Here is a 12,291-nt window from a genome sequence, read left to right as displayed (position 1 = left end):
CACAACTCTACAAATCACTTTGATTTCACTATATATTGGGGCCATGAACTTAATTCATATTACGGTCTTTTAGAATTTTGGTGCCAAATAAGACCCGCATGAGTCTTCTAGAAATTCACTGTATTCTACAAAAGTATGAGAGAGCATAATTCTGAGATCAAAGCAAATATAATGCATACTTGTGTGGTGGAATACATGGCACTGACACCACCGGAGCAGCCGCTCTCCTTTCAGCCAGGATCTTCCTGGCCCTTTTCATCTTCAGCCGTGATTTTGCTTTCGCCCTCTTGGCACGCTCCGAGCTCCAGCCCTTCCCATCCTCCTCTCCGCCGGCCACATCCTCCTCATCCTCTGCCTCGCCTTCGCTGTGGGAGGAGCCCATACTGGCCCCTCCCACACCTCCCAGTGGACGGGCGGAGCCTGGCGGTGTGTGGATGTCGCAGTAGGCTGTTTTGCGCACGCTAAAAGAAGTCCCGTTAGCACCAGTCTCACGCACGGGCTCCATCTTCATGTAGAGGCCGGCCTGTTGGGCGCAGGTGACGTGGAAGGCGGTGTAGCAGTTGGCTTTGTGGCACTGGATGCAGGCACCAGAGCCGCGCTGTTTACAGATGTAGCAGGTCAGCTTCCAGCGGGCGGGAGGGATGTGCTCGATGCTGTCGATGGGCTCCAGGAAGACCGTATTAGCAAAACACACCTGAAAGTGAAAAGAAGGAAATGAAATGATGAAGCACAGAGCAAAAAGTCCCTTCCATGCAGCTATAAAGCTGCCAGCCATTTAGCCTAAAACCAAAAAAAAAGTTAATTACTTAGAGTTCACTTCCAGAACAAAGATTTTCAGATACCGTAAATCCTCTAATACAGGCCCGGGCCTTTATTTTCCTCCAGCGCATCGCAGTCCAGGCCTTTATTAGAAGGAGGCCAGAATTAGAGGCAGGCCTCAATTTCTATTTAAGCAAAACGAACTACCAGCAGAATAAAAAAAAAAAAAACAAGATTGTGTCTATTTGAACCTATAAAATACTAGGTGCATTTAATAATCACTCCGCTCCAGCTCCACTCCTCGCTCACTGATATCAGAAACACCGCTCTGCCTTCACTCAGAGTCAAAAAAAGAAATAATGTTTGAAATAACGGTCCTGTTCATAACACATATTAAAATAAAAAAATACTAAAATAAAATAACAGGAGAGTTTGGAACACTAGTGTGCAAACTTTGTTCCTACCACATACCAAGCTAATAACATTGTCAGCATTAAGAGTATAACTGCTGCTTTATGCCGTGCAAAGTTTGTAAAAATACATTTTCGTCAGTTATTTTACCTACGGATCGCTGCATTTCTTACAGATGTCTGTTTATTCGAAAACAGATACCATTACATTTGTTTTAATGCATTATTGACAGAGCGATTGCGTGTGAATTAGTGTTGTAAATCATGCTTTCACCTGAAAATATTCAGTATCTAGAAGGAACAAACTAATTCCTTGTGAACTATAATTTACCGCTCATTCATTGCCGTCATCATAGCCTTTACATTCTTTCTGATTTGAGCGATCCATCTCTATCAAGCTAGCTAAAGATGTTTAACATATGAATTCTTGCTTAATATGCCGTTGTATTACGTGATTTCATTTAATTTCAATATAAAGGCATGTTGCATGTCACGCAGTTAAATCTGTGTCTATCAAGAAAGAACCTTAACATCAAACCTGTACAATGAGTTTGGTCATTTTAGAGAAATGCTTAATAAATGCATTACACTGTTGATTTTACCCGACTACATTTACTGTAGATTCAGTTGACTAAAACTAGTCAGACTATGACTAAGACTAAATCAAAATTAACACTGGTGCAGAAGTACTGGCCCTGTGTTTACAAAGTGAACATGCAAAAAAAGGCAAATGCCCTTAACAAAAAAAAGGTAAAACAGCAATGTTGGACGATTTTGAATTCGGACAAGATGACAAGATGAGTATTTGAGGTTAAAAAGTATATAAAATATACAATTTTTGGGGGGAAAATTACTGATCATTTCGGCAGATAAGACCCTTTTTTTTTACGGCTGAAGAAAGAAAGACATGAACATGTTGTTGGATGTCAAGGAGGTGAGTAAATTATCTGTAAATGTTTCTTCTGGAAGTGAATTTCTCCTCTAAAGTAAAGAATATATTTAAGAACTTTTTATTTATAAAAACTGCTAGTTGCCAAGGCAAGATTTCTCATTTTTGTAAAGTAACACTGTTTCTATGTTAACCAAGAGAATAACAGGACATTTTGTTGGGTGCTTGGCTTTTATTCCTGCCATTGTGCTCGTAGCTCCAATCTGATGATCAATCTTCATTATGATGAAGTGATATCGATTCCTAAATCCCAAGATGGACCGTTCAGTCTATGCTGTTGTTTGTTGATGCGTCACAACATCACTAAACATTATTCATAATAATAGAGATAAAACACAACGTTTGCAAAGAAACCAAGAGCTTTCTACCTAACAACTTCATCACAAATTCAAACAATAAATTCTGTTTTAATGCAGTGTGCCAGATCACTGTAGTGTCTTAGTTTAAGCAGCACATGAACAGTCTTTACTATTTGTTACAGCACCAAATAAATGAATAAAGGCATGCTGAAAGAAAGAAAAACTTGCTGAAATGCATCATGTCTCATGTAATCAATTAGTCAATGGAAAGACCTAAATAAAACTGCTTGGGTAATACTTTATAATAAGGTTCATTAGTTAACTACATAAGTTAACATGAACTAAGAAAGAACAATAATTCTACAGCATTTATTAATATTTTATGTCAATTTTTGCATTTACTACTGCGTTATTAATATCACAAGTTGTGTTTGTTAACATTAGTTAATGCACTCTGAACTAACATAAAAAAAACAATGAACAACTGTAGTTTTTATTAACTAATATTAACAAAATTAAATTAACATGTTTGTTCATGTTACTTAATACATTTACTAATTGTTAACAAATGACAACTTATGTTAAGTGTTACCCATGTTGGTAATATTTTACTTCATCGTTATCTTCTGTGTCTTCATTACTGAATGCGTGTTTGAATACTATTACATGTTTATATTTCTGCAAAAAAAATGAAGTAGAAATTATTATATCATAAAAAAGTTAAAAATGGCCTTGAGTGCAATTTAAATGCTTGTATACATTCAAGTTTGATTATTCGTATTATATCTAAAATTACATAGCAATTGAATGTAATAATTTAAACTTAACCTTTTGTGACCATGGACCACAAAACCAATCATAAGGGTAAGTTGGAAAGTTGAATACATGGGCTTTCCATTGATGTATGGATTGTTAGGATAGGGCAATATTTGGCTGAGATACAACTATTTGAAAATCTAGAATCTGAGGGTGAAAAAAATCTAAATATTGAGAAAATCACATTTAAAGTTGTCCAAATGAAGCTCTTAATGCATACTACTAATCAAAAATCAGGTTTTGATATATTTACGGTAGGAAATTTACAAAATATCTTCATGGAAAATGATCTTAATATCCTAATCAATAATTTTGACCCATGCAATGTATTTTTGGCTATTGCTACTAATATACCTGAGCTACTTCAGACTGGTTTTGTGGTCCAGGGTCACATATTACAGTAATGCACCACCTGACAGAATTACATGTAGTATAATTCTGTATATGTATGTAGTTTACAACTTCAGCTGAAAGAGGCATTTTTCCTTCAGAAAAAAATGGCACAAACTTTATCTGATATACATCAAACCAAACCGAATTTGCAATGTTTTTAAAACAATTGTTAATCACATTCAAAAGACTTCAACACAACATCTAAAGACTCATCATCCTCTAGAGTAAATGTTTATTAATGTGAGTGGAAGGCAGAGCAAAGCAGGAAAAGGGTGAAGTAATGAAATTCAGCAGACGCCATCGCATTCCCTCCATATGGCAGACCCAGATCTAGACAATCACAACGTTTCCTAGCTCTTTAAGAGTCGGTATCTGCTGCAGACACTGAGCGTCACACACAGACACACGGGGCTCACCTCAGGAATCCACAGCGCACACACCACATGAGCCCAGCGTGCGTCGTCCGTCTGCTTGAAAGCACCGCCCTTGTTGGGGCACAGGGCACAGTCCACGGCTCTGGAGGGCGACTGCAGGCAGCGGCGGCACAGCCACTGGCCCTCGGGGATGTAGGGAACGCCGTAGCACTCCTGATGCACTGCCAGGTTACACATGTCGCAGAACAGGATGACGTTGCTGTTCTGACACTCGCCGTCGTTACAGATACAGCACACGGCATCTTCATCGATCAGAGAGCTGGGGTCACCCTGCAGGAGCGCATGAGCATCGTCAATCACGTGTGTGTGTGTGTGTGTGTGTGTGTGTGTGTGTGTGTGTGTCTCCACAAGACCATCCAAATGTCAACAGTGATGTCATCTAGAGCTTAATCAAACTTTATTTTCAATTAGGATTTTGACTTCCAGCGATTACGAAGACAAGATAATTGGGATAAATGACACTCTCGTTTTCATCTTTGGAACACATCAAGCAATCTGTCTTCACGTCTTAATGTGCTTGCACGATCAAATACACTGCAAAAAGCTTTTCTTACTTGAATTTTATAAACATTTATCCATGCACTTACTTATAGCATGTAAAATATGGTAAACTGCAGCTCAAGTGTGTATGCCTGAACCAATGCGGTTTGTAGGTATCTGTGAGGTGTTCGTTATAGGTTTATAAATCTGTTCATCAAATAAAGTGATTATTGATCTTCAAAAGACTTGGATAAAACCAACTTGATTCATATGCATTATGAACTTTCTGAAGTATCAGGGTTTTAGTTACAGGGATTTCAATGGACTTTTTGGGTAAACTATCATTTTAAGATTTTTTGTCTTGTTTCCAGCCAAAATTTCTAAAAATTCTTAAATCAACAAGGATTTAAGTAACAATTTGTTTTCAGAAAAAAACAAGTCAACATTAAGTGATTTAAATGAACTAATCTGCCAATGGGTAAGAAAAAAAATCTTATTTCAAAATGAAAACAGGATTATTTTTCTCAAACCCACTCAATTTTGAGTAGAATTTTTAAAAATTTTTACTCGTCTAGAAAATCCTTGTTGATTTAAGAATTTTTAGATATTCTGTCTGGAAACAAGACAAAAAAAACTCAAAATGATAGTTCACCCAAAAAGTCCATTGAAATCCCTGTAACTAAAACCCTGATGCTTCAGAAAGTTCATAATGCATATGAATCAAGTTGGTTTTATCCAAGTCTTTTGAAGAGCAATGATCATTTAATATGATAAACAGATTTTCAAACCTATAATGAACACCTCACAGATACAAACCACACTGGTTCATGCATCAAATCTGAGCTGTAGTTTACTATATTATACATGCTGTAAGTAAGTGCATTGATAAATGTTTAGAAATGAATAAAACCCTAAATTAAATCTGTTCATATTATAAAGCAATCGTGTCCGAAATCTTGGGTTTAACCACTTACTTCCAGTGTCTTTTTTAACTTTCTGAATCAACAAATTTTCGGTTACATGGACTTTCAATGGAAGGACAGAAATCTCTCAGGTTTTACTAAAAATGTGTTGTATATGTGTTTTGAAATGGTTTAGAATGAGTAAATAATGGCAAAATTGTAATTTTTGGTTAAACTTTGAGTGACCTTTAAAATCACATTTAAGTGATTGCAAACCATTTTATGTTAATCAAAAAATCTTTTTTTAATTAAAATCACTGCTTTTGACTGAGTTACTTGTTTTCTAGCTTTAATAAACATTTTTGTGAATTAGTATTGTGAAATTTCAATAGCATATTAATTTTGGTATTGCATCTTACTGCAAACTTAATTCAAGCTATTTTTTTTTCTTTTTATTATATAATTAACAAAAAACCTTCTCTATTCTTTTTATATCTTCTATCTTTTGTATATTTGTTCTTTTTATTTATTATACAATTACCAAAAAACACTAGCTTGCTCTATTCTTTTTCTACTCTATCCGTTTTCTTTTTATTTACTATACAATTTAAAAACCTTGCTAAGTATACTGCATTAAGCTAATCTGAGACTTGTAATACACTTCCATAGCATTGCTCTTTTGCTGATTTTGATTGCTTTCATTGTCCTCATTTGTAAGTTGCTTTGGATAAAAGTGTCGCTAAATGACTGAATGTAAATGTATATTCAAAAGTTTTCAAAAGTTAATTAAGGCCCTGTTTCACAGGCAGGACTTAGCTTAAGCCAGGACTAGGCCTTAGTTAAATTAAGATATTTAAGCAGCTTTTATAAAAACGTCTTAGAAAAAAAAATGTTTCAGGTGTGCGTCTTAAGACAATGCAACTGAGATATTTCAAGCTATGTCAGAGCAAGATATTTTCAGTTGAGACTGCTCAAACATGCATTTTAGTCTGGGACTAGCCTAAGCCAGGGGTAATTGTTATAAATAAACATGACTTAAATCATTGACTAAAATGATTGTGATTATGATTTCCAATTAAATCAAATAGCCTTGTCATCCACATCTGCCTGTTTTAGCTCATATTTGTGACCCTGGACCACAAAACCAGTCAGAAGGTAACATTTTACAAAACTGAGATGTATACATATGAAAGCTCAATAAATAAGCTTTCTATTGATATATGGTTTGTTAGGATAGGACAATATTTGGCCGAGATGCATCTATTTGAAAATCAAAATACTGAGAAAATCACTTTTAAAGTTGTCCAAATTAAGTTCTTAACAATGCATATTACTAATCAAATATTACATTTTGATAGGTTTACAGTAGGAATTTTACAAAAAATCTTCATGGAACATGATCTTTACTTAATTTCCTAATGATTTTTTGGCATAAAAGAAAAATCAATAATTTTGACCCATACAATGTATTTTTGGCTATTGCTACAAATATACCCCAGCGACTTAAGACTGGTTTTGTGCTCCAGGGTCACATATTTTGTTTATACAAGTTACTATCATGATGGTGTTTTTTGACAGTAAGAAACTGAAGTATAAACAGCTCTTTTAAGTCATTATGATTCAGTGCTCTTTTATTTACACAGCGTCAGATTTAAAATCACTTAACATCCCATTTTTGTCCATTTAAAACTATTTTGTTCATTCCACTGTGCTAGAGCATTGAAGCTTCCTTTAGAAAGCAGCTGTCAGACTGACTGAAGCACAGCTCACCTTGTTGTGACTCTCAAAGTAGGACTCCTTCTCCAGTCGGTCCATCAGATACTCAAAGACCTCCTGAGGGATGGGCGCCACCCCATCGGCACGACGCCTGTCATTCATAATGTCCAGCCAGATGTAGTCTTCCTCGTCTATATCGTACTCCACCTCCTCATCCAGCTCCTCAGCAGACTTGTCGATGTACCTGAGAGAAGCAGGAAGAGTGGAGAACACAGCGTCAGAGGTGGCCACATTCATACCTCATAACACACATAAATAAACTGTCTTTGTCTTCTGAGGTTCAGAGGGACATTTCTGAGAGAATTCGATTGTATCCATTGATCAGACGGTGACCAGGATGAAGAACAAGTTCACTGTCCAGAGCATCGTAAAATCTCATTTCAGATCTTTACTCATACACCATTAATGGCCTAACCTTTACAATAAAGTCAGCATGAAATCAAAATGGACAAATTTTAATTTATTGAATCCTGCATCGTTTATTATAAATGATTTATCTATGCACATCTTTAAGTCATATGTCCTTATTATAATCTTTAATCAAATCATTAACTTTCCCTCCTGCAGCAACATCTCTATAATATGACAATAATCAACAATAACACAAGATCACAGCAATTAGAAAACCACAACCATCCAATCCTAATGGACAAAGTCAAGTCCCACAGAACATTTGTGACCCTGGACCACAAAACCAGTCATAAGTAAAACGGGTTTATTTGCAGCAATAAACAAAATTACTTTGTATGGGTCAAAAGCATACCTTTTTTCGTTTATGCCAAAAATCATTAGGATATTAAATAAAGAACAAGTTCCATGAAGATATTTTGTAAATTTCCTACCATAAATATATCAAAACTTTTTGATTAGGACAACTTGTCATGTGGACAACTTTCTCAATGTTTTGATGTTTTCGCACTCTCAGATTCCAGATTTTTAAATAGTTGTATCTCTGCCAAATATTGTCCTATCCTAACAAACACATCAATGGAAAGCTTATTTATTCAGCTTAATTTAAAAAAAGTGACCCTTATGACTGGTTTTGTGGTCCACGGTCACACAGTCTCATTTGAGAGGCTGCTTCAATTGGATGTGTGTCACAACAGAGAAGAGAAGCTGATTATTTGATGTCAGCTTGTCAACTAGCATTACTACACTACATCAGCTATCCGTCACAATAGCAGCCTACATACTGGACAACACCGTTTCTAGACTAGGAGACATGAGCTGAAAAGGAACATCATTTCAGAGGTGGAGAACTCTATTATATTTTCGTGAATGAATCTGCCAGTCGTCGGTGTCGTTCAATAAAAGCATTCTTCTTGTTCAATAATTGTTTAAACACAGCTGAATGAATCTCTCTGGCTTAGGTGATTATACAGAGAAACCGAGCAACATGTCAACATCAGTACTGACTGTTCGACACAATCGTGACAAAACGCAAACGCATGTAAATAAGAGATTCGTTGTGCAGTCAAGACAGCTTCATTGATCATAAAGGCTGTTTTCACAAGAGTGCAGAGCTCTGTCAGTCAGTTCATGCTTTCTGTTTATAACCCATTCACAATTTAAATAAGTTTTATTTGTCACGCTGCTAGCTCCACACTGCAGAGTTTCTGGACTGACAACCGTATTTACATGCTGGATTGATTCTGAAAATGTGATGATTGACAGCGGTAACCATGGCAACCCATTCTGTGCATCTGGTCTCCGAGAGCAACGCAAACTAACAGAGCTGCCACTTATTCTGTAATGTGTAACATGTTTCTTTTTTCTTCCTCTTATTTTCGTAGGAAGACTGCACTTTTTGTATCATTTGCATATTTCTGTAATTCATGTTTTTCATTGGTACCTTGTATAATAAATATGACTCTAAATGTTCTTTGAGTTCAATTAGTAAACAACTAAGCATGACTAGACTCTAGATTATTCTTTTTTTTTTTTTTGAATGTGTTGATTTTGCAGTAAGCAATTCATATGTACAGTAGTCCATCTTTTTTATGGGGGGGACAACTTTTTACAATTTCAAATTTTTTGACAGTAAATGCAAAAATATTGAATATCGTCAAAATATGGGAAAAATATCAAGATGTATAGCTTTCGTCTATATGACCCAGCCTCATATGATCCCATCCCATCATACCCATAGAAAGTGTTCCTCACTGCAGTCCAGCACAAGCAGAGCTCCACACACTCACAAACAATTCCTGCACTGTTCACACCACATCACAAATCTCTCATCTTCACCCCGTCTGGGTCATGTGTGTAAACTGTCTATTACAGCAGCGGCTAGTTTTGTCAACTTGTCTTGCAGTATGTACTGCCTGCTGTCTACACTGCAATACAGAGAGTTGGAATAATACAAATACATCCAAAACACCTATTGCCTTCTAAAAATTAACTTGCCTTTCACTTCATTTAGAGGAAAAAAAATAACATAATTTTAAATAAACAACATAAGTTATACTTAATTATCAGTGCAAAAAATAACTAGAAATAACAGCCAAATCAAAAATAAAGCCATCATGAAATCAAAATAGACAATTCTTACTTTTTCCATCAAACACTGCAGTTTTTTTCTTATGAAAGATTATAAGAACAAACATGTATTCAGAGAGTACAACATCCTATATACAGGGTTCCTACACATTTTCCGTTTCAAAATTCCATACTTTCCAAATCTCTCAGTAGATTTTCAGACCATATTTAACATAAAAAAAAAAAAAAAAATTAAAGGCCCGTAAAACTAAAATTTACACAAAAAATAAATGAATAAATAAATGCACACAAGAAACTTTTTTGTGCCCTCGAGAAATTCTTCACATGCACATAGGATTTTTTGCACACTTCCATATTACAATTTCTAGTTTTATATAATCTATTTCCTTTGTGCATCACTACTATGAATAAAACAAGAAAATGGATACTTATTAATTAACAGATCTACTTGCTCAAAATGTGGCTTTTCTTATGGTAGTACTAATAATGTCAAAGCCTAATGTTCAATTAAACATCCTTTGAGGCGGCAGAGAACCCATGACCGAAAATAGGCTGATGGCATAAAATTTGGCAAGCTAAAAGGGTCTATAAAAAAAAAAGTACTGTAAAAAAAACTGTTTACAAATTGTCTGTCATTAGGGCAGTATGAAAGTAGAAAAAGCACTAGCAAATTAAGAAAACATCATCAGTTTGAAATATGTGCTGCAAATACTCATAACACAGCCAAATACAAAAACACACTGCAAATACAAATAAAGAAACGCGCTGCAAAACAGAAACGTGTTGCAAATACTCACAAAACAACCAATTACAGAAATGCACTAAAAGCACAGAACACCACAAAATGAAAATTAACAATGTTTTGTTTGTTTGTTTTTTGGCATATTGATTACCATCTGTATAAACTATGGTTAGTGCAGTAAATCCATGGTTAATTTGTGCATAGTTACCATGGTTTAACTACAGTGAACATTTTTTGTTTTTATTAAATTTTTAAATAATAAATGTATTAATTAATTAATTAATTGTAATATCTTCGGCTATGGTTCATTTTTGTAAGGGAAGTTGTAAAAGTAAGTCTGCTTACATAACCTTTGACAGTTACAGTAAATGTGCATTTCGTCAGCTTATTTAGGCTAATAATATAAAAATAAAAGCTAAGGAATTGTATGATTAGGAGGTTAAAATAAAATCTCCTTTCAGAGCAAACATTGATAAATATGTCTCAGTTAAGTTCATCACTTTATTTCATTCATTTTGTTGTGGTCTGTGCTACTTGCATGTTTCGGTTTTTGTTTGTTGTGAGCATTTGCAGCGTGTGTGTTGTCAAATTTATGAAGATGTTTTATTTTTTTTTGCATGTGCTTTTTTATTTGCAGTGTGTTGAGCTCTCTCAGACACTGTAAGTATACCATATTTCAAGGCCTTAGGTCTCTTTAACGTATAGTCTGTGGCGGCAGAGAAACCACACTGCATAATGGGCTGATGCCACAATGGGTAGACCAGTATGCACTGTCCTACATGCAAGGTTTTTTTATTTCTGCAAAGTTCCTTGAGGCTGTGTGTGAAAAGAAACCCAAAATGCTTATAACCTGCATTCTGCATAATGAAAAAGTGCACCTTGAATTCATTCAGTCGTGTTTGACAATCACTAAAGAATAAGCTGCCATGAAACCTCACTTCATGTACGATAAATTTATATTTACTATTAGAAAAAAAAACAGAGCAAAAGTCTGGAAACTATATTTCTCCATACCCTGCTTTCTTTTTCGATAATTTTCCAGACCTGGAAAATACTTGCATCAAATTCCATACTTTTCTAAACCCTGTAGGAACCTTGTATATGGGTCAAAGACAAAAAAAGCTTAAAAAAAGCATAAAAACAATAAATGTAATATTGCTTTAAATTGTTGCTGTTTTTTGTTTTTGTTTTGTTTTTTTCAAAAGAAAAAAATGAAAAAGTTTTCTGTTTAATTTAATTGCATTTTTGTTTTTGCTTTTCTGAACAAAAAATAAATATCATATATTTTTCCCTAATTTACAGAAGAATTAGGGAATTCTAAAATGTTATTCAGTGTAACAATCTTGTCAGGCATATTTACAACAAAAATTAATTTATGACATATTAAAAGGCGAATTACTTTAACCCCAAATCCTAATTAGCTCTAATTCTACATTTTTTTAAATTTGCTATCATGCTAGGTTTTCCCATTTGTCAGTAAGATGCTTTTACTAATTTAAAACACAATAAAACTGAATATGCTCCCGAACACTTTTATATATTGTATTATGTACAAGTCAAAATAAGCAGAATTTTTACATAAATAGTGTGTTACACTGAATGACAATGTAACATTATTTCAACCAAATTTTGACATGTTATTCTCCAAAACCTTAAAAGTAGACACTATACATACACTTAATGTGCTTTCTAAGGACATACAATAACTTTTGTAAATTTCTTTTGACGTGGACATTCTAAAGTCTTTGACCCATATACCACATCAACTTCAACACCCATCACACATTTTACGCCTAATGTAATTATATGTGTATAGCAACTGTTTGACAGGG

General features: G+C 34.7%; 1 protein-coding gene across 1 annotated transcript in view; it reads right to left on the bottom strand.

Annotated features, from left to right (window-relative positions):
• The window catches only part of brpf1 (bromodomain and PHD finger containing, 1), a 28,009-nt gene that overhangs the window by 13,995 nt on the left and 1,723 nt on the right, over positions 1-12,291 (bottom strand). Inside the window, exons 3-5 of the mRNA XM_073818630.1 lie at positions 7,213-7,402; positions 4,043-4,330; positions 180-694 (exon numbers count right to left, since the gene is read on the bottom strand). Coding sequence (XP_073674731.1) covers positions 180-694; positions 4,043-4,330; positions 7,213-7,402 — 993 coding nt within the window. The remainder of the gene's footprint in view (positions 1-179; positions 695-4,042; positions 4,331-7,212; positions 7,403-12,291) is intronic.

Source organism: Garra rufa, chromosome 15 (assembly GCF_049309525.1).
Source record: "Garra rufa chromosome 15, GarRuf1.0, whole genome shotgun sequence".
Taxonomy (NCBI): domain Eukaryota; kingdom Metazoa; phylum Chordata; class Actinopteri; order Cypriniformes; family Cyprinidae; genus Garra; species Garra rufa.
This window is presented reverse-complemented; position numbering and strand designations above follow the sequence as displayed.